This window comes from Trichomonas vaginalis, chromosome V, assembly GCF_026262505.1.
Source record: "Trichomonas vaginalis G3 chromosome V, whole genome shotgun sequence".
Classification (NCBI taxonomy): Eukaryota; Parabasalia; order Trichomonadida; family Trichomonadidae; genus Trichomonas; species Trichomonas vaginalis.
Window position 1 is genome coordinate 34,108,481 of NC_067207.1, and position 22,864 is coordinate 34,131,344.

The 22,864-nt window shown below is 35.1% G+C and overlaps 8 protein-coding genes and 4 pseudogenes across 12 annotated transcripts, besides 2 other annotated features; 3 read left to right on the forward strand and 9 right to left on the reverse strand.

Annotated features, from left to right (window-relative positions):
- Positions 1–3,096: a mobile genetic element.
- Positions 3,097–22,557: a mobile genetic element.
- Positions 7,366–8,237, forward strand: TVAGG3_0453970 (annotated as a pseudogene). Its single transcript has one exon. A coding segment is annotated over exon 1 (872 nt).
- TVAGG3_0453980 lies at positions 8,636–9,218 on the forward strand (annotated as a pseudogene). Its single transcript has one exon. A coding segment is annotated over exon 1 (583 nt).
- On the reverse strand, positions 9,694–10,150 carry TVAGG3_0453990 (annotated as a pseudogene). Its single transcript has one exon. A coding segment is annotated over exon 1 (457 nt).
- TVAGG3_0454000 (protein of unknown function, DUF4106 family) lies at positions 10,613–11,062 on the forward strand (the record flags this gene model as incomplete). The annotated part of the gene is made up of 1 exon (XM_051234748.1): positions 10,613–11,062. The coding sequence occupies one exon, from the start codon at positions 10,613–10,615 to the stop codon at positions 11,060–11,062; it is 450 nt and encodes a 149-aa protein (XP_051104478.1).
- TVAGG3_0454010 (KilA, N-terminal/APSES-type HTH, DNA-binding family) lies at positions 11,542–12,369 on the reverse strand (the record flags this gene model as incomplete). Its single annotated transcript, XM_051234749.1, has 1 exon — positions 11,542–12,369. One exon carries the CDS (start codon positions 12,367–12,369, stop codon positions 11,542–11,544), a length of 828 nt encoding a protein of 275 aa, XP_051104479.1.
- Positions 13,519–14,076, reverse strand: TVAGG3_0454020 (organellar and viral DNA polymerase type B; the record flags this gene model as incomplete). The annotated part of the gene is made up of 1 exon (XM_051234750.1): positions 13,519–14,076. The coding sequence occupies one exon, from the start codon at positions 14,074–14,076 to the stop codon at positions 13,519–13,521; it is 558 nt and encodes a 185-aa protein (XP_051104480.1).
- Positions 14,231–14,433, reverse strand: TVAGG3_0454030 (organellar and viral DNA polymerase type B; the record flags this gene model as incomplete). The annotated part of the gene is made up of 1 exon (XM_051234751.1): positions 14,231–14,433. A coding segment is annotated over one exon (203 nt), but the record flags the coding sequence as incomplete, so codon positions are not given.
- Positions 14,806–15,102, reverse strand: TVAGG3_0454040 (uncharacterized protein; the record flags this gene model as incomplete). Its single annotated transcript, XM_051234752.1, has 1 exon — positions 14,806–15,102. One exon carries the CDS (start codon positions 15,100–15,102, stop codon positions 14,806–14,808), a length of 297 nt encoding a protein of 98 aa, XP_051104482.1.
- TVAGG3_0454050 (uncharacterized protein) lies at positions 16,318–16,880 on the reverse strand (the record flags this gene model as incomplete). Its single annotated transcript, XM_051234753.1, has 1 exon — positions 16,318–16,880. A coding segment is annotated over one exon (563 nt), but the record flags the coding sequence as incomplete, so codon positions are not given.
- On the reverse strand, positions 18,049–19,082 carry TVAGG3_0454060 (uncharacterized protein; the record flags this gene model as incomplete). Its single annotated transcript, XM_051234754.1, has 1 exon — positions 18,049–19,082. A coding segment is annotated over one exon (1,034 nt), but the record flags the coding sequence as incomplete, so codon positions are not given.
- Positions 19,113–19,697, reverse strand: TVAGG3_0454070 (phage tail repeat-like family; the record flags this gene model as incomplete). The annotated part of the gene is made up of 1 exon (XM_051234755.1): positions 19,113–19,697. One exon carries the CDS (start codon positions 19,695–19,697, stop codon positions 19,113–19,115), a length of 585 nt encoding a protein of 194 aa, XP_051104485.1.
- On the reverse strand, positions 19,889–20,289 carry TVAGG3_0454080 (annotated as a pseudogene). Its single transcript has one exon. A coding segment is annotated over exon 1 (401 nt).
- Positions 22,558–22,864: the final 307 nt, after the last annotated feature.

Below are 22,864 nucleotides of genomic sequence, written 5' to 3' on the forward strand. Positions count from 1 at the left end.
TTTCTTCGGGGGAGTGGTTTCCCAAACCTTTTGTTTTACGGTTATTGTAAATATTTAAAACTTGTCTCATCTTTGCATGGAGAAGTGTCTATACTTGTCGTCATTGACATTTCATTTGCTTCACCACCTTGTGGTTGGTTTAAGTCTCTTAACATTTTTATACAACCGTCAATGACACCAAGAGCAGAATGGTTTTGGTCGACAATGAAATATTGGTTTACATTTTTTGAACGCAGATAGTTTTTTACATCATCTGATTTGAAGAACTTTCACAGTCAGATGTCAGTTTTGTTGGATGGTATTTGTCAACGAATATTGTCAAAGCTGCTAAGATATCTAAAATAGCTTTGGACTGTAATGGTATGGCTTCACAGTATCTTGTGTTTTGACCGACAAATATTAGCCAGTATGGTGTCCATCTTCTCTATACCTCGGAATGTTTTCCCAAGATATCCATAAACCAAGCATTTGTGTTGAACTAAAGATTTTTACCATGAGTGCTTTTTTTGTTGCCCTTAGAAACATAGGGTCCTTGTTTGGATTCGTCATTTTTACCCTATAAGAAATGGTTTATTTGGCGCATTAGCAGGAGTTGCATCTAGATTTTTGCCCGCAGTGGGAACAATAGCCAGGGTGTATTTGGAGTTGGAAGGAAGAATTTTGAGTACATTAGGTATACTGAAAGAGAAAGCAACCTATTATACAAACTGTACAGAAAGGTTGGGATGTAGCACGAAATGCAACAAATCTTATTCCAAATCCTGAAACAAGAGGAAAAGTTCAAAGGATGGATGGACAATGTAGGAAGACAAGCAGGAAACTATTATAACAAAGCAAATGACTACTATAACCAAGCAGGACACTATATGGACCAAGGTGAAAGATTCTTTAACAGGAGATTAACCATGCACAACAATGGGTAAACAATAACCAACCTCAACCGCCTCAAACGTGGGGAATGTAAGTTTTTACTGAGATGAAAATGAACAATACAGCATTGAGACAAATGGGTTCAAGATGGATTTGTCGACTTCCAGCAGTTACACAACGTGTTTGTCAAGTTCTTCCTATACCTCAGGAAGTTTTAGACCGACTTAAAAAACCTAAACAACCAGTTGAAACACAAACCAAACTAAAAATTTTTTACTGAGATGAAATGACCGAAGAAGTTGAAACGGTAGATTTGACACCACAAACAAAAAGTTCAGAACCATTGTCAAAACCTGTCAAAAGAACTTACAGATGAAGAGAAAATTCAATAATAGAAAGTGCCAGGTCTGGAAATACAAAACCTAACTATAAAGTCACTTTTCATAGAAATGGAACGGCTAGTATCTCAAAAAAGAAACAGACTCTCACAAATAAAATATTGAAGTCTGAAGGAGCTTTCGAGACAACAGATGGAAAAGTTTACTTCACTGACAACAGTTCATTATAGAACATCTCATTGACTTAGAGTCGAAATATTCTAAACTTTACAACAAACACAAAAAGTTGAAAGGAAAACAAAAACAAATGGCATATGATATTTTATGAAGATGTTGACGACACAACTGTTCCTGCAGGTGAGGTAAAGTCAGAGGAACCGAAAAGTGACGAAAAACCGATAGAAGAGAAAAACCAAAAACTGAAGATAAACCAAAACCAAAGTTTAGTTTCCAAACTAAACCAAGTCAACCTTCATTAGCTGGTATGGGTTGGCGTCAAAGACTTATGGCAGCAGGCGGTTATGTTAAGTAAAAAAAAATATATTTTTTTATTTTATAAAAATGCCCACATATAGAATGGATAGAAATCTGCTAGAATAAAAAGCAGAGTTGCAAAGATATGGTTGGAGAGTTTCGAAGAAGTTTAAATATAGGAAGGAAGACCCATAAAAGTCTATGACAAACTGGCTGGTCTGACCTACGAAATGGTTTGGAAACAGCACGTGCAAATTATCCAAACAGACTAGAGAGGTTAGAAGAAGAACGTCTATGAACATGCCTTTCGATGTTAGTGAACCTCAAGTTGAAGGACACGACGGCTTTGCCAGATTTACTGAAACATGACGAACAATTGCATCCTTTGAGAAGGAAAAAAGGTAGTGCAGAGGATGGTCATGCTCCTGGAAAGAACAAGATATGCATATGAAAAGTATCGTGAAGTTAGAAGTCAAATTACATCTGGTCGAACCTTTACAGTAAACTTTGACGAAGGAAAGAACAAAGAAGGCTTCATGGTGGTACTTGCTGGGCAATTCAAGACGGAAATAAGAAAGGACACAATCTCAGATTGACCATAACAGATTTGGATGGTCACATTTACTATGCAAATGGCAATGAACAACAGCTGCAAAACTTCTTGACGCTTTCAAGACTACAAAGAGAGAACAAATGGTTGACTCGACTCAGACATTTTGAATGCAATTGAAGGGAATTGCAAGTGTCAAGTTCGAATGGTACAACCTAACCCTCAAGCAGTCAGACAACATGCTGGATACTTTTTCATAAATAAGTCTGACATTGACTTGACAAGGTATGGAATTTACAATTCAATTGAAACAATTGTCAATGAACCTTGCATTCTTACATGTCTCAGGAACTCTGGTCTTGTTCAGAAGAGAAGATGAAGTATCTTGAGTCATGTGTGAAGACAAGGTACATTTCTCAGAGTCAATTGGCAAAAATTGCACCGTTGGCAAATGTCATAATCCGAGTCAACATACCTACAGCTAAAGGTTCTTCACATGACGACTATGTTGTTGAGTTCAATTTACCATGGTTGAAGATTGTAATTGTCCACAACCACTTCATGTTGAACGAAAGTCTTACAACCAATTGTTCGGAAAAGGCAAGTGCAACATTGTCAGAGCTGTAAACATTCTTTTCGAGAAAGGTTTGTTGGAACCAAATTCCAGATGACAAGCTGACAGAAACTTTTGTACCAAAAGACGAAACAAACTTTTCACTGTTAGCAAGACCAAAGTTGTTCCAGACAAAGTTCTAGTACAAAAGAAGTACACAATTCCAAAAGGAGTTGGATTTTTCGGTACCAACCTGAACCAGAAGAACTTCCAATGAGGTTGCAAGAACTTCAAGATGCTATAAAACACTTAGTTAGTATACCTAAGTCGTGTACTGAGGCACTGCGCGCCTCCGTACACAACTTAGCTGTTTTGACACTTTACAAAACCACTAACGTAATATTTTACAACACAAACACAAACACCAACTAACCTTAAATATTTATAAAGCCGCCAACCACTTCACCTCACTACTGTAAAAATAAACGTTCTCACTTACAAAAGTATTGCAACTCTTCCCATTGCTGTGCTTCACAACAATAGTTCATATTCTTCAGTATCGCTGCTGTCGCTCCAATCGTCAGAGTCAAAATCACTGTCAAAATGAATGTTAGTAAGTTTTGACAAAGCTAATGAAACACGTTTACCGTTTTGTATCGTATGCTTGTATAAACTTTCCATTCTTTCATTCCTTCATAAAACGCTCAACATACTTTACCCTTTCTCCCTCGTAATCTGATAGAATGTTATTTTCACGAGGAACGAAGAACAAATTCTTGACCTCATTGACCGTTTAGTTTGTATTATCTCATAGTTTCGTCATTTACATCCAAATAAAATTTTCAGTAAAATAAAAAATAACTTAAAAATTAATGATATCACCACCCTCACACGTATGAAAACATAGCGCAAAAATAGATTTAGGTGAAGTGGTGAGATCTCACCTCTTCTTTTCACTGTTTTTTCCCCTAGCCGCAAACCGGCCTCTGACCCTTTGGGTCTGTTGAATTCATTGCTTTATAACTCTCTTCCTTGGTTTCTTTTTAGTTGCTTTCTTCACGCTGTCTCCAATGACTGTTTTCTTCGTTCTTCCATAATGATACCAATTACTTCCACCAGTCAATGGGTCAAATCGGTCTTTCGTAAGGGTTTCCATAACATTCAATAGGGACCATACGGAAGAACTACTGGTGGAGAAGAAACATTTTTCTTAGTTCTCCATCGTTATTTAAATGCATTGTTTCACCTTTATCTGGTCATTAAAGTCTTTTGCGGTGTTTTTGCAAACTCATGTCCTTTCCTAAAGCATTTTCTGACTCAGTCGCAACACAAATTGGATGCTTATTTATGAGCCCTAATTTTTATTTAATCTTAACTTCTTTGCAACCCCAAGCCTCCATCTTCCTTTGATTGCGCATCTAATGTCTTCGAAACCACTTCTTCCACTCATTTATTTACTGCGTCATAAGCTCCAAGTGGCTTTGTTGCCCCAAATCGCTAATGCTTTTGTTCCATCTGCGCCTAAAGACTTGCCCAAGCTACCATTTACATAACCTATATTAAAATCACTCTCTCTCAATATGTATCTCATAAAAGATCTCGTTACTGGAGAAAGTCAATGAAAACATAAGCGTTCTCACGGGCTTCGCCTCACGCTTGCGGTCTATCTACTTCTTTCCTATATCATCCTATACGCTTCAAAATGTCTTGAACAATTGCTAACATCTTCTACCAACAGTTATTTCATCATGAATGACCTTCACGAACCACAGCTCATTTAATATGCTATTAAATCATCTCAATAATGAGTCCATCCTTTCCATCTTTTAGGTAGCACAACATCTCTTTCATTGAAAAAGAAGGTTCGAAAGTTCTTATGTTAAACTTACTGACAAGGTTTGTTATACTATAATGCATGTCGGGTTGCCGGCGAATACATATAGTTTGAAAGACATAATATAACGATTCTTACGGCAAATTCACTTATACTGGACTTTTATACATAGTTCTCACGAGACCAACGCCACCAATTGAACAATCTTGTAACAATCCTGCTGAACCTTCTAACTGTAAACGTCGATGTAACATTCACGAAGGTACATTTCTATTGGGACATCAGTTGCCATGAGTCACTGGTATTGTAAAATTATAGTTTTTTTGAAGAAGCAATCAGAGCTATCTTATCTAGGACATGGGCAATAGAGATTTGGAAGTATTTCTTCCGAATATACTCTGTTCATTAAATGTAAAACTTGTGGAGTTCGCTATATATGTGCGAACGATGGCGTGTGCTAAGAATGCTATTGAGTTATACTGAGTTCAGAGTGAATATATGCATGGTAGACTTTGTCGAGAGAGGTAATGCGGATGTCTTCTGCAGGTTCAGTTGTTCTCTCTACTGAAACCAGTTGAAGGATTTTCTCTAAAACTATTCACAGTGTCATCTAGTACTGTTTAGGGTTACTATATATTACAAAAGGTCGGCAGACAATGAGAGTTATAAGCATTATCTTTGACTTTATACTTGTCACTGCATCAGGTTAGTATAGTCACTCAAGCAGCAGGTGAGAGTTCAACTAATAATGTGAGTCGCACTTACGGTGTTCCTTTGCTCTGGAAATATTCACTGTGCCTAAACTTGTCTTATGTGTATTTCAACTGTTGGTACAGTTCAAATACAATATACTGGTGACAGAGACGGTCCAAATGAATTGAAAGCAAAGAAGTTTTACAAAACCAATAGCACTTTTCACGGAAGATGCTCTCTTTTGAAGATTCGTTCGATGAAACTGCTGGGGCTCCTCAGATTGGTATAACGACAGCTTCCATCGAGCAGATTTGGCAGCAGGTCATAAGTTGTTCTTGAACTGACTTCTCTCCGTCAAATATTGACAGTACGCCAGTTTTGACATAAAATTGTATTATAAATTACCTTTAGAAATATCGGTCAGTTTTGTTTGTTATATTTTTTGTCTGCTTCAAGAACTTTCACCATCTCGGTTATACCAACTTTCTTTGCTTTATGAAAATATTTAGTTCAGCAAAGACTGCTATTCTATAACATTTACCATTGTTTGTGTAAAGAACTATTCTGTCAATGTATTTGTATTGTTGTGTGTGTAAACTTTGTTCTGCTTCAATTCGAAGAGATACTCGAATACGTCCATCTTTTTATTCTAAGTAAAATGTCATTTCCGAAAAAATAGAAGCGTGAGTGTTTCAAAAGGTTTAATGCGCGGTGGCAGATGTGAAGTTAAATTCACCAACTCAAACAAACAGTCAAAGTGTTGTTGTCAATGTCAAAGAAAGAGATGTTGAAGTGGGGAAACCATACGAAGACGAAGATGGTATAACAATAGTTCCTTTAAAAGAACAACAACATACCCTGAGTTAGCAGAGACTTAAGTTCTGTTGCAGATATTCGAAACGACTACCAACAACTGAAAAACAAACTTCAAACTCAGGAGAAGATTTGTCAAGCTTTAAGTATAATGTTAAACTTGGTCGAACACAACCCTGTAAAAATGAACTCATATGTCATCGCACCTCATGAAATTTTGAAAGAACTATTGAATTTTGACAGAGGCAGACGATATAAACATCAAGAAATAGAACCGACATTAGTTGCTGTGGTGTTTCATATAATGTCATTGACAAGATATACGTTATGAAAGGAGGTGAAACGTTGAACTTAAAGTATAGTTTCCCAGACGTTATAAATATTTGACGACCACAACATTTCATTAAAATTTATTTGCTAAGTAAATGGCAGAAGACATAGTGGTTTATACTATTACGACTAAAAACCCTGAGTCATATAATTCTATAACAACAAACTTACAAAGTCCTCAAGGACGATATTGTAAACTGACCTTAACACGATGACGACTAAAGCCTGTTTTGCTCTTTTGACACCAGAAGATTTTATTGTTTGTGAATGGTAAAAAATACTCCTTTGAAGATACTTACTCAGATATACCACCAACAGGTTTTTTGACTTATTTAATACTTTAAGGACGGATGTAACATGTGCTGCAACTAGAGCAGGTTTCATTATGTTTGGATGTCCGACTGAGTTTACTATAAACAATATGAGCTATAATACAAAACTTATTTCTGGTTTTACTACCAACAGTTTCCTATAACAGGAAAAGGTGTCATACAAGGAATGTCTGTTCCATTGACTTTAAGTTACACCTATTTTATATATTGTTTCAAACTTAGGTTCAAAGTGCTATTCGAATGTTGACAGAAACTACTATGACCAAAAAGATACTCATGCGTAATAAACAACACTTTCTCTGCTGGTTTGCCTATTGTTCATTCGAATGCAGAGTTTTCAGCTTTAGTAAACTCAAACACTTTAGCAAACATAAACTTAACCTTAGTTGACGCAACTTTGTTCTGTAAAACTTTTATGTCCTATGTATTTGTCAATGACGGCAGAAAGTTTCGAATTGGAAGATGCAACTGGTGAAAGTATTGTACTACAAGAACAACTTCAACAACAAATAGCTCAAGAACAACAAATGCAACAAATAGCTCAGAATAAAAAAATATTTTTTTTTATTTTTATAAAAATGTACAGAATAGATGTTTCAGATTTTTATGACTTCCAAGCGTTCAGAAATATGTGTCCATTTAGAGACTATAACAAAGCAGTCGAGAATTTGAAACGTTTAGTCATTTATGTCGACTCTGCCCAGAATGTTATGTCATGAAAGAATGGGATGTTGTCTTTAACAAACCAAGAGCAACCATAGTTTCAGAACAAGAATGTAGACAGAAACTTAAGAAAATAAAAGTCGTACAAGTTGGCATGAAGATGTTAGATGCTTGGGATATCTTATTGTCAAAACTTGAAGATTTTTCAGTTCGAGGTATAAAGTTTTATACACCTTCTCCAAACTTCTATTCTATCTTCACTGGATATAAATACGAACAAGTAGAATGGAAAGAAAATATTATAGAAGCTTGGTTAGACCATGTCAAAGAAATTATATGCAATGGGAAACGAAAGAGTCTATGAGTATATCTTATGTTGGTTTGCAAACATCTTACAACATCCAAGTGCTAAAAATGAAACTGCTCTCATTATAATTGGAAAACAAGGAACTGGTAAGAACACATTCTTTACAGATATTTTGTGCAAACTGTTAGAAGGTTATTCGAACCCGAATATGACAAACTTAGAAAACATCTGCGGCAAGTTTAACTCCTCAATAGAGAATATGAAACTTATAGTTTGCAATGAACTTCAAAGTATAGATACAACAAAAGTTTTGAACTCAGATGCTTTGAAGAGTCTTATAACAGATAAAGTTGGAGTTGTTGAAAGAAAATATAAAGACCAAAGAGTTTGTGAAAATGTTGCAAACTTCATTATGGTTTCAAACAATGCTGTTCCGATGAAGTTAGAAAGTTCTGACAGAAGATATGTAGTTGTCAGAACGTCAGATTCTCATATGCAAGATACAGAATATTTTGACGCTTTGTCAGAATGTTTGACATCTGACTTTTACAACCACTTGTTCTCATATTTTATGACATTAGATATTTCTAAGTTCAATCCAAGACAAATTCCACATACCGAAGAGAGACAAACATTGTTAGAAGCAAACAAGAGTGTATATGAACTGTTCATAGATGAGACTAACTTTGAGTGTTTAGATGAAAGGTCATTGTACGATTCGTATAAACAATATTGTCAAGAATATGGTTATATGGCAGCGTCTAAACGAACATTCTTGGCAAATGTCAAAAGTCTTTTAGACATACAGAACGGCGTATATACAAAGAAAAATTTTTCTGAGTAAATTTTAAAAACAGTATTTTTTTATTTTATTTGAAATGTACGCTGAGTTTGTTGGAAAAGACTGTTGGAAAACTTGTTTGTTAGATGAGAAATATGAAATTCACTGTTGTGAGTCATTTGAAGTCAGAAACAAAAAGACAAAAAGAGTTTTAAGCGAATGGGAGCAAAATAACGGATATGCTAGGATGAAGATGGGTGGGAAAAACTATTTAAAACATGTTGTCATTGCAACTCATTTTATACCGAACCTAAAATTTACCTTTTGTAGACCATATAAACCGTATAAGAAACGACAATAGACTTGAAAACTTACGCTGGGTCACTCGTTCTGAAAACAGTAAGAACAAAGGCAAATTTGGAGATATTGTATTCGAATTTGTCGACGAACTAGAAGATGAAGCAATTGAAATTACAGACTATGGCAAGCATACGTTTGAGTTTTACTACTATAGCGAAGAACAGGACTCTTTCTACTTTTATACCGGCGTAAACTATAGGAAATTACAAGTATATTTTACTAAGGCGGGCTATGCTTATGTAAACGCTAGAGATACAGATGGAAAATACGTTAAAATACTTCTTAACAAATTCAAGAAGCTATATGGCATACCATTTTAAAACGTTTTTTTAAAAAAATATTTTTTTATCCGATAGAAAAGATGACGAAATTCATCTCAGTAAACAAGTACATGTCAGGACTTAAAGAAGAACTAGACCCATTCGCTTATTTGAATGTTTACTTCTACCATTTTGAAAAGTCTTCATTCAGCAAAGTTTGGAACATCGAACCAGTTAAGTTTGCTATTGTGACTAAAAATGGTGCGAAATTTGAAGACTTAGACATAGAAGGTTTGTTAGCAGTCAAAGAAAGTTTTGACAGAAGGTTTTCAAACCTTAAAGAAGGCAAAGCATACAAACTTGTTATACCTTATGAACAAAGAAAGCAGACGACTATGAATATTTGAGTCTAAGATAGTTGAAGTTCAAGGTAAATTAGGTAAAAAGATTTTAGAGTCTAAACCAGTGTTTGCTCCTAAAGAGGAAGAGAACATTGACATTGACCCAGAAATGTTCTAAAAATAAAATTTTATTTTTACATGTCAAATCTCCCCTTCTCTGGAACTGGTTCAGGTTCTTTCTTCTCTTCTTCTACTTTCTTTTCTTTCTTTTCTCTCTTCTTCTTCTTCTTTTCTGGTGGAGTTATGTCAAATTTCTCAGAACCATATTTATGTAAAAGTTCTTTGTCCTTTAATAGCTCTTCTATTCTGTTTTCTATTTCATCTTCAAGAACAGCGCATGTGCCTTCTTTGCATTCTAAGAACTTTGTTGGACTTCATCTTTCCAATCGGCGTCATCTCTGTCAACAAGTCTGTCATTGACAAATTTTAAACTGCTCTTTGTAATGTTTTATGGTTCTTGTCATATTCCCAGAAACAGAACTTTAGAACAAATTCACCTTTCTTGTTTACACTATGTAAGATTTTATGGTCTACAGATGTTTTGCTGTCGAAAAGCTTGTCTCGAATATAGATAGCGAAATCGCTAGACATTTCTTAAAAGATAAAATTTTTAATTTTTCTAAAAATATGTTAGAAAAAAAGTTTGCTGACATTGACAAGAAATTTGAGAATGTTTTAAACAAGAACAAGAGGAAGTTGGAAAATGCTCAGATAAAGCCTATACATGACAAGTTCTTATTTGCTCAGAATGGTATAACAGGTCTAATTGCACCACCTGGGTCGGGTAAGACTTTCACTTATCTTAAAATGGCTGCACAACAACAAGAACTAGATGAGAAGAACCCATTCTATGAGTTAGTTGTTATTTGTAGTACTTCTGGTCAATTTGACCAAACCGTCAATTCGTTCAAAGATATTATAAAGAAGTCTAAGTTAGTATGTATAAAGGATACTGAGTTGTTAGATTGGATAAAGAAGTACCAAAGAAGAGTTTTGAAGTATAATGCTATAAATGAGTATATAAATTCTAAGTTTAAAGACCCAAATGAGGAAATGCAGAGAATATTAGAGAAGAAACACTTCAGAAACAAACAGAAAGAGATAGAATACATTTCGAAGAAATTGCAATCGTACGATTGGAAAACGTACCCTCATAGGTGTCTTCTTATCTTAGATGACTTTGCTTCTCATCCTTTGTTAAAGAACAGAGAACAAGACATGTGTCGAATTCTTAAGAAACTTAGGCACTTTAACATCTCAGTTGTCATTTGTGTACAGACAGCAAAGAGTTTAAGTAAGGATGTTAAAAGAATACTTACTGACATCATACTTTTCCCTGGATTGTCCGAAGACGATTTCATGGAACTTATGAAAGAGTCCATGGCAGGTAAGTTTGACAGACATGAACTATGGGAGAAGTACAAAGTCATACAAGACCCTCATACTTCTTTCAGAATTCATATCTACGCGAACAAAGTTCAAATTGTAAAAAGTCAAGCTTGAAAAATAAAGAGTTTAGTCTTAGTCTGTTGTGGTGCTGCAGCTTTCGGTTCTTCTGGCTTTGGAAGACATTCAGGAAGAGGAACGTCGGACATTCGTTTGTGTCCTGTCGGAAGGAAGAACTTTTCCTGTTGGAAGGAAAAACTTTTCCTGTTGGAAGGAAGGACTCGGAATGTCGGAAGGAAATTTTTTTCCAGTTGTCGGGAAATTTTTTTCCAGTTGTCGGGAAAAATTTTTCCAGTTGTCGGGAAAAAGTTCTCAATTTTCGAAAATTTGAATGGTTTACGGACGGACAACAGGAAAATTTTTTCCAGTTGTCGGGAAAATTTTTTCTTGTCGGATGGAAAAACTTTTTCTGTCGGAAGGAAGAACTTTTCTTGTCGGATGGAAGGACTCGGAATGCCAGAAGGATTTGACAAGGCAATTTACTTTATAGAGCTACCTGAGCCATCTGAAGTCAAGCGTAAAAATAAATGGTTCATCTACCCTACTTGTTTGAAGTTGTCAAAATACTCTGTTATTTTTTCCTTCAGTAGCGGTAAGTCTTCTTTGAAGGTAAGTATTGTACAACCTTTCATATCATAGTGTGTTTGAGGTAACGTATCTTGAACTATTTGTTTCACATCTTCATTCGGTGTCATTGAAATCGGTAAGTTTTCGCGATAGAACCAATTTCTGTCAGATTTGTAAATCTTAGCAAGGTCGTAAAAGCTTTTGTTGTTTCTTCTGACTAAATGCAACATAACCATATCTCTGTCTTCTTCATTTTCCATCTCTTCAGTGTAAATCATATACTTATAGTTCTTTTCCTTTCCTTTTGGTACCGAACGTGGTATTCTTTTCTGTATGTTTTTGTCTTTGGATTCAATGACTTCATCTTTTGCTTGAAGTTTCTTTTCCATCTCTTCACGTTCTTGTCTATGAATTTCATCTAACATCATGAAAATATAACAAGCGTAACGAGGTGAAGCCCACATTGCAACAGCATTTACAAGAAGTCTATGTACATACCAACCTCTCAAACCAGGAGCCAAATTCTTGCGATTTTCGTACGGAATCTCTACCCTCGGTTTTCCGAGGGTAGCAAACATATGAGGAAATTCTTCTAAAAGTTCTTTTGTCTGTTGGTTTTCAAACCAATGATATGCTTGCTTTGTAGAACGAAGAGCATTCAAAATACTTTGCATTTGGTACATGTCATCTTTGACCGAACGAATGAGACGTAACTGTTTGTTATACTGAACCCACTCGTATTCTTCACTTATAGCTTCATGAACGATAGCAGTTGTTGTGTTCTCTGTTGTTGACATATCTGTCTTTATATTCCGGATAAAAAAATAAAAAAAAATAAAATTAGCGTTATTTTCTGACTTTCACAAAAGACCAAAAATAAACGCTTTACATGTATTTTTCAGCAACTTCGTCAAATAATTTTATAGCTTTATCTATCTCATCTACTTCAAACGTTTCTTTACCTTTTATGGGAGCACCATATATTTTCTCAAACTTTTCAAGTAGTTCTGTTTCAGCAGCTCTCATATCGTTAACGAACACAACCTTAACTCTATTGACTGTACTGTCATATCTTTGAGTTATATTATATGTTCTTCCTATCTTATATCTCTTTGTATTGAAGTCCTTCGGTTTCTGAACGATGTAAAGTAAGCCTTCACTGCAACGTTCTGAGTCGAATAAACCATATGTTATGAAGTTATATCCAACAACTGGGTCTAACCATAACAAAACTATTGGTATAAGACTTTTGTCGATGAGATATGCTGTAGTTCCATAGAATCTTACCGATATCATAAGCTCAGGATTTCTTGTCAAAATTTTCTGACTAGAAGCAGTTCTAACCCAGTCGTGGGATGTTTTCTTTCCAAATGGAGATATAATGTCTGACAAAGAATATTTATTGTATTTCTTTGAGTATCTTACGTTTAAATCACCTATTCTAACCAATTTAGTGTTATTGTCTATCTTTTTAACTGTTTCAAACTCAGTGTTTGTCATTTCCTGTTCTTACATACAAAATAAAAAAAAAATATTTTAAAAAAACTAGCTTTATTTTTTCTATCTTAAGGAAATTCATGATTTTCATAGAGTTTTAGGCGACCAGGATTTCTTACCTACTCGCTGTTCTTCATGATTTTCATAGAGTTTTGGCGAGTAAGATTTTCTATCTTGTATAAAAGATATGATTTCAGGGATTTTTTTGACGAAGTGCAAAAGTTCTCTTCGTAAAAAAATAACAGTTATATAATGAAATTTGGTCATTTTTTCAATAAAAATAATGTTTATGTTAGAATGTTAGATCTAACATGTTTTCTAACATGTTTTCTAACATGGTCTAAAACACACAAAACTCATGAAATTTCATACGGAATTCAATAAAAATAATGTTTATGTTAGAATGTTAGATCTAACATGTTTTCTAACATGTTTTCTAACATAACTATTTACAAGCGTTTTACATGGTATATGTTGCGATGGTTCATGACTCTAAACAATTTCGTAGCTTCTATTTCTTCTGTCAGTACATCGAATGTTTTAACAATGCCGAAGGTTTCTTTATATTTCTTCTTGACATCTGAAAGAAGGAAATCGTCAGCTGTTGGATAGTTTTTGTTTAGAAATGTCAACATGTCCATTTTATCTTCTGCTGGTTTCTCTGCTTCTTTCTTTAAATCTGCATAGTCGTTTCGCATACGTTCTATCTCTTTGACGGAGTAGTTATATTTCCTCATTGCTGCTTTACATTTTGAACATTGCGGATTCATTTTTGCGTTATATTCTGAAACCTTACCTGCTAAAACAACTAAGGCGTCAATGGTTTTCTTCATCTCGAACATAGCGGGTTTTATTTGTTCGTTCCATACCTTACCCCTACTATCTTTATCTCTTATTTCCCAAACACATTTTGCAACTAACGAAACAAAGTTGTCGTAGGTCTTAAATTCTTCGGATTTGTAAAGGTCAGAGATGTTCTTATATACCATGTCGCAATCTTTGTCCATAACCTTATGGTTGCAATGAAAACCAAGGAATTCATAATTTACCTTTCGTATGAACTTCTTTATTTCTACTGAGTCAGTTGCTTTGACTTCTATTTCATCGAATTCTGGAATAGTAAGCTTTTGTTGTTGGATTTCAGGAAGTTTAGGTAGATGGTCGATGAGGTCCTGCATTTCATAAAGATACTGTTCATTTGTTTCATCTTTCGCACTACAGTCTAAATTACTTGTTAAAAGTTCTTGCTTTATCTTCTGGATTTTTGTTTCGAAAGTATATGAAGAAGGAATGAAGCTTTTCATCTCTACTAACATTGAAGTTGGGTTCATGACTAACGAGTTTGGTGCTGTTGTTGCTAACATGTTCTTACAATAAAAATAAAAAATATTTTTTTAAAAAAACTAACTTTATTTTTTATTTCGGGAAAATTCATGAAAATTCAAGAGTTTTAGACCATGTTAGAAAACGTGTTAGAAAACATGTTAGATCTAACATTCTAACATAAACATTATTTTTGGGTCTTTTACGCTCATTACGAAGAAGTCTTGACAAAACATTTACGAAGAAGTCTTGACAAAACATTTACGAAGAAGTCTTGACAAAACATTTACGAAGAAGTTTCGACAAATTCAAGAGTTTTCTACGATGTTAGAAAACATGTTAGAAAACATGTTAGATCTAACATTCTAACATAAACATTATTTTTTTGAATTCAATAAAAATAAATGGTTCATTTACTCACAATATTTTTGTACAAAACGACCCCAAACTTTTAACTTCTTTTCTGCAGCTTCTAATGCTATCTTAGCGAGTTCATATTCTCTAAATTCTCTCTTTAAATCTTCTTGTTCCCATTGGTCTAGTTCGTATGGAGAATCTCTATAACCATAACATATCTCACGTTCATGTTCTATTTGTTTTTCGCACATTTTTCTAACTTCTTGTTCGAACAAAGGTTTAGCATTCTCTACTGTATCTTCAAGTTCTTCTTCATCTAATTTCTCATGAACTTTCTTGTCTATGGAGTCCATAATTTTTCCAACTGCTATACAATATTTTGGAGAAGCCCACATTGCAATATAGTTTACAAGTCTTGGGTCTACATACATTCCTCTAACCTGTTTGATTTCATCCGGAATTCCTGCATGAATTTTGTATAAAAAGCAACCCGCTGTTTTCCGCGGGTTGGTATATTCTTCACAAAATGCCTTAAAATACTCTTCCCAGGACTTATTTTCCAACAACCTTCTAAAGTCTTTCCTAAACTGCTGACACATCTTTGTTGCATTTATATAACCATCCTTGTCTCTACATAAGACTTCAATACCGTTGTAAGTGCCTTTTGTGAATGTTTCGCCATTAGATTTGTTCGTGAACGTTTTTGCTTCGACTGTCATTTTCTGTTCTTACAATAAAAATAAAAAATATTTTTGAGTGGCTTAACCGTCGGACATCCGTTTGTGGCTTAACCGTCGGACATCCGTTTGTGGCTTAACCGTCGGACATCCGTTTGTGGCTCGACCTCAAAACAAGCATTTTGTGAAGAATATACCAACCCGCGGGTTGCTTTTTTTATACAAAATTCAAGAGTTTTGTGTGTTTTCTACGATGTTGTCAAAATGTCGTGTTGTCACACTTTTTAAAAGAAGTTAAAATGACCTGGTGACCTGGTTCCACCTAAAATATATTTTTGCCGAATTCAAGAGTTTTGGTTGAAAAATACGGTAGGGCCAAAAATGGCTCGACCTCAAAACAAGCATTTTGTGAAGAATATACCAACCGCCGGAATTCCGACGGTTGCTTTTTTTATACAAAATTCATGAGTTTTGTGTGTTTTCTACGATGTTGTCAAAATGTCATGTTGTCACACTTTTTCAGAGAAGTTAAAATGACCGAGGCACATAGGCACATAGGCACACCTAAAAAACATCTAACCAAAACTCATTTTTCAATACTTTTTCAGCACTTTTCCGTAGTTGTATATGAAAGACAATTCGAGATAAAAGTCATAGTACAATGGAATAATATGCTGCACACCGTTTGTTGTGAACCAAACTTGAAAGTCAGAGAAACTGTTACTAGGTGGTTCGTAGAATTTAGAAGCAAAGTCATAAAAGTCCTTACCGATACATAGAAAACTGTTGTTGCTTGAACTGAAACTTGCATGACACATAACATTTTGAGGGTCAAACACGTTTCTATAAACCATCAAATCTGTTGGTGGGCGTATAAATTTAAACGGACCGTCAGGTGGTAATGGTTCGTTCTGGTTTAGTAACCGAAGAAATTGTGCCCAAGAACGTTTGTCTACTTCCCAAAATAAAAACTGTGTATCTCTTGGAGGGTTATTTTCAATCCTTTGAAATGAAACTGTGGAGTTCATCTTGTCATATTCTAGTTTCAGATAGTATGTTCCATTTAGTAAAGAGTCGTATTTTTCTTGAAATTCCCAGTAGTATTTGTTTATTTGAGTTTGAAAGTCATTTAGAGTCTTCTCAAGGTTTTCGTCTGAACGAATTGTAAAGATTCTCATTTCATCAAATTTGTCTATTAGACCATCAGAATCTTTATACTGCCCATGAAAATATACTGCGAACATAAAAGCGTTAGTTCTATTTGAAAACAAAACTCTTCTAAATCCTATTGCCTTTGCATCTGAAGGACTTTGAAGCCAACGAATTGGATAGTCAAACCTGTAAGCACCGGATGAAATTTCTTCATCTGAAATAGTCCTACCGGCGTTTGTAAAGATATAGTCTAACGGTTTTGTATCTGCTACTTTTGTTCTTTGTTTTTCAACCTGAAACATTTAATATATGTAAAAATATACTGTTTTAAAAAAAACGTTTTTACTTCATGCAATGTTTTATTTCATACAATGTTTTATTTCTGTGCCGTCTTCAAGTATGCCCCAGTACTTACGCTTGGAGAGGACATGAACTTCTGAAAATACCTTATCTAGCTTAAAACAGCCCATCTTCTCACCGACTAAACCCATTTCAATGAGTTTGTTGTACCCTTCTTCGTTCGTCATGAGTGCGTCAATGTTCTCATAGTAAACCTTCACTTTGGATTTAACCTCTGAGAAGAATTTGTTGTAGTTGTCAAGGACTGCCTTTGCGAACTGAGGGTAGGACCAATGTTCGACAATAGGTTTTAATGTGGTTACTAAGCCACTTTGACCTTGAGTGAATTCGTACTTCAAAACAAAAGGGGAGAACCTTTCAACAAAGTTGTCGACCTTCTCATAATGTTTACTCTTCATCTTTTGAGGTTTTTTAATGGAATATCCCCATGTCGAATTCATAAGCAATTTGAGTGTCATTGCAAGTTTGGGGTTTGAAGCTTTCCTAATATCATATAGTTGTTGTATGACCTTTCCAACTGTATAGTTCCTTCCCGGGAACTCACCATCTTCGTTTGGAATTCCAGTCGGGATATATTGGACAAACCTCATGTATGCAGCGTTAAGGTCGACATAGTATATCTTTTCATCTGAGTCGAACTTGTCGCATCCAATCGGACCAGTTCGTGGAAATTCAAGTGAGTCTCTTATCTTCTGAGAAACTTCTCCTGTTATCTCATAAACATCGTCGAAGCAACCTGTTTCATATAAAACCTTCTGACCTAACTCAGATGCTCTCCAATACAATTTGACGTCAATTGGATGTCTCAATGGAAGTTTGTTTATAGCATCTTGAAGTTCTTGCAACCTCATTGGAAGTTCTTCTGGTTCAGGTTGGTATCCGAACAATCCAACTCCTTTTGGAATTGTGTACTTCTTTTGTACTAGAACTTTGTCTGGAACAACTTTTGGTCTTACCAACAATGAAAAGTTTGTTTCGTCTTTTGGTACAAAAGTTTCTGTCAGCTTGTCATCTGGAATCGGTTCCAACAAACCTTTCTCGAAAAGAATGTTAACAGCTCTGACAATGTTACACTTACCTTTTCCGAACATAAGACTTTCGTTCAACATGAAGTGGTTGTGGACAATTGCAATCTTCAACCATGGTAAGTCTTTGTCAACAACATAGTCGTCATGTGAAGAACCTTTAGCTGTAGGTATGTTGACTCGGATATTGACATTTGCCAACGGTGCAATTTTTGCCAATTGACCTCTGAGCATGTACCTTGTCTTCACACATGACTCAAGATACTTCATTTTCTCTTCTGTAACAAGACCAGAGTTCCTGAGACATGTAAGAATGCAAGGTTCATTGACAATTGTTTCAATTGAATTGTAAATTCCATACCTTGTCAAGTCAATGTCAGACTTATTTATGAAGGGGAAGTATCCAGCATGTTGTCTGACTGCTTGAGGGTTAGGTTGGTACCATTCAAACTTTACGCTTGCAATTCCTTCAATTGCATTCAAAATATCTGAGTCGGAGTCAAACATTTGTTCTCTCTTTGTAGTCTTGAAAGCGTCAAGAAGTTGTGCGGCTGTTGTGACATTGCCATGGGCATAGTATATATGACCATCTAAATCTGTTATGGTTAGTCTGAGATTGTATCCTTTCTTATTTCCGTCTTGTATGGCAGCAAGTACACCCATGAAGCCTTCTTTGTTCTTTCCTTCGTCAAAGTTTACTGTAAAGGTTCGACCAGATGTAATTTGACTTCTAACTTCACGATACTTTTCATATGCATATCTTGTTCTTTCCATGGGAGCATGACCATCCTCTGCACTACCTTTTTTCCTTCTCAAAGGATGCAACTGTTCGTTATGTTTCCAGTAGAACCTGGCAAAGCCGTCGTGTCCTTCAACCTGCGGCTCACTAACATCGAAAGGCAAGTTCATAAGACGCTCTTCTTCTAATCTCTCTAGTCTGTTTGGATAATTGGCGCGCGCTGTTTTTATGTCCATTTCGTAGGTCAGACCAGACAGTTTGTCATAGACTTTTATGGGTCTTCCCTTCCTATATTTAAAATTCTTCGAAACTCTCCAACCATATCTTTGCAACTCTGCTTTTATTCTAGCAGATTTTCTATCCATTCTATATGGGGGCATTTTTATAAAAATAAAAAAATATTTTTTCCTTTACTTAACATAACCACCAGCTACCATAAGTCTTTGACGCCAACCCATACCAGCTAATGAAGGTTGACTTGGTTTAGTTTCCAAACTAAACTTTGGTTTTGGTTTATCTTCAGTTTTTGGTTTTTCTTCTTCTATCGGTTTTTCGTCACTTTTCGGTTCATCTGACTTTACCTCACTTGCAGGTATGGTTGTGTCGTCAACATCTTCATAAATATCATATGCCATCTGTTTTTGTTTTCCTTTCAACTTTTTGTGTTTGTTGTAAAGTTTAGAATATTTCGACTCTAAGTCAATGAGATGTTCTATAATGAACTGTTGGTCAGTGAAGTAAACTTTTCCATCTGTTGTCTCATAAACTCCTTCAGACTTCAATATTTTATTTGTGAGAGTCTGTTTCTTTTTTGAGATACTTGCCGTTCCATTTCTATGAAAAGTGACTTTGTAGTTAGGGTTTGTATTTCCAGACCTGGCACTTTCTATTATTGAATTTTTCTCTTCATCTGTAAGTTCTTTGACAGGTTTTGACAATGGTTCTGAACTTTTTGTTTGTGGTGTCAAATCTACCGTTTCAACTTCTTCGGTCATTTCATCTCAGTAAAAAATTTTAGTTTGGTTTGTTTTCAACTGGTTGTTTAGGTTTTTTAAGTCGGTCTAAAACTTCCTGAGGTATAGGGAGGACTTGACAAACACGTGGTGTAACTGCTGGAAGTCGACAAATCCATCTTGAACCCATTTGTCTCAATGCTGTATTGTTCATTTCATCTCAGTAAAAAATTTTACATTCCCCAAGTTTGAGGTGGTTGCGGTTGGTTATTGTTTACCCACTGTTGTGCATGGTTATATCCTCTGTTAAAGAATCTTTCACCTTGGTCCATATAGTGTCCTGCTTGGTTATAGTAGTCATTTGCTTTGTTATAATAGTTTCCTGCTTGTCTTCCTACATTGTCCATCCATCCTTGAACTTTTCCTCTTGTTTCAGGATTTGGAATAAGATTTGTTGCATCTCGTGCTACATCCCAACCTTTCTGTACAGTTTGTATAATAGGTTGTGCTTTCTCTTTAAGTATACCTAATGTACTCAAAATCTTCCTTCCAACTCCAAATACACTCTGGCTATTGTTCCCACTGCGGGCAAAAATCTGGATGCAACTCCTGCTAATGCGCCAAATAAACCCATTTCTTATGGGTTAAAAAATGACGAATCCAAACAAGGACCCCTATGTTTCTAAGGCAACAAAAAAAGCACTCATGATAAAAATCTTTAGTTCAACACCAAATGCTTGGTTTATGGATATCTTGGAAAATATTCCGAGGTATAGAGAAGATGGACCTCCATACTGGCTAATATTTGTCGGTCAAAACACAAGATACTGTGAAGCTATACCATTACAGTCCAAAAATATTTTAGATGTGAAAACTGCTTTGACAATATTCGTTGACAAATACCATCCAACAAAACTGACATCTGACTGTGAACGTTCTTTCAAATCAGATGATGTAAAAAACTATCTGCGTTCAAAAAATGTAAACCAATATTTCATTGTCGACCAAAACCATTCTGCTCTTGGTGTCATTGACAGTTGTATAAAAATCTTAAGAGACTTAAACCAACCACAAGGTGGTGAGGTAGATGAAATGTCATATGACGACAAATATAGACACTTCTCCATGGCAAAGATGAGACAAGTTTTAAATATTTACAATAGCCGTAAACAAAAAGGTTTGGGAAACCACTCCCCGAAGAAATGAAAAACAACCCCGACTTAGAGAAAGACTATATATTTAATAGTTTAGTCAAAAGAGACAAACAAGAAAGAATGCCAGGCTTCAAACTTAAGAAAGGTGACAAAGTAAAAATAGAAATACCTAAACGCGACCCATATGAAAATACTATTGACTATGACAACAATGGGAACTCGACAGGTACTCACATTCGTGTTCGTAAAAATAGAAGAAAGTATACAAGAGAATATTATGAAGTTTTAGGCAAACATGGCAAAATGTACACACTGCAAGCAGAAGATAAAACTACTATTGTCAGACCTCGTTTCAAACTTGTCAAAGTTCAAGGTGGTATACTTTCAAAGACAGTTCCTAACAAATATAAGACAACTCCTGACGAATATGCTAAAGAAGTGGAACATGACGACTAAGCAATTCTATACCATGCGTAAACTGTCATGTAAGGTGGCATGTAGTCTGTTCCATTTCCTGTAGATGTTGTTGTAAAAGTATGTTGGTGGTTTCCAGTTGTATCTGTCCACATTCCATTCCAGTCTACTGGGTCGTTTGGAAAATGAGTTCTTGACATAACTTGAATTTGCATTGAAATCTGAGAAACAGTGTTATATCCTTGTTTGCAAACCCTATGACTATGGTTTCCATTAGAACTTGTTGTACCAGAATGACTATGTGGTGGCAAGTTGTCGACAGATATCTTTTTACTTCCACCTGTTTCCTTTGAAGAGTTTGCACAATACAAAAACCTGTCGACTATTTGTTCCCATGCACCAACACCAAACATTACTTGAGGACCTCCTGCTTCCATAGATGTATAAATAGAACCTACTGGGTTCATTAAATCAAACATATGAGATATTATAGGATTGTCTCTTTTGAACTTAAAATATAGTGCAACCATTTCAGGTTTCTTCTGGTTTGTGTCAGAATATTTTTTATAATATAATCTTATGTTTTCAGGGTAGGTAAAGTCTTGACTATAATATTTATTTCTGTCATCTTCATAATAGTATACTATTCTCGTTTTTTCTATTGCATTATATCTTTTATATCTATAAAAATCTAAATATAATGTTTGCTTTTTTGGGTCTACACGTGCGTCAACACCATAGTCATAATAATATGGTACTGGAGCTGGGTCAGGCAATGTCATATCTGTCATTTCATAAACTCTTAAATATTTCTTTTGTTCGTCTCCATATAAGTTTAAGTAGCAGTTGTTGTCTAATGGAACTTTAACTTGTGTACCATCGTTCTTTATATAGCTTACATACATTTCATTGTTATTTTTCGGAATGAGTTTATACCGTGTACCATTTTCTAAGGACTGTACCAACTGCCATCTAAAATATTTGTTTTCTTCATTGACAGAAAAGTCACCAACAATAGTTTCAATATTTTTCGTTGTTCCTATCAAACTTTGGTATATTTCATTGACATATGTTTTATCTGCTTTCTTTTCAAGGCTAACGTTTAAGTCTGTTATTTCAGAAGATGTATGTGTATGTCCAACGTCACTTTTCCTGTTTAAGGTTTCTTGTAAGTTTGTAATATTTGCAATGGTATGTGTATGTCCAACGTCACTTTTACTGTTTAAGGTTTCTTGTAAGTTTGTAATATTTGCAATGGTATGTGTATGTCCAACGTCACTTTTACTGTTTAAGGTTTCTTGTAAGTTTGTAATATTTGCAATGGTATGTGTATGTCCAACGGCACTTTTACTGTTTAAGGTTTCTTGTAAGTTTGTAATATCAGATATAGAATGTGTATGAGTCTTTTTAGAATATTCGTTTTCAGCTCTTGTCACTTCACTTGACATTTTATTGTCAACATATGTTTTGTCCGCTAGTTCAGGATGAGTATGTTCTTTCGTTGCATATGTTGCATCTGCTCTGTCATGTTCTTCTTGAACTTTTTCAATGACATATTCTTTGTCAGCTTTGTTGTCAACATCTGCTTTCAAAAGAAGTTCTTTTATAGGTTTCTCGTTTAAAGTTCCTTTTGTTGGATTT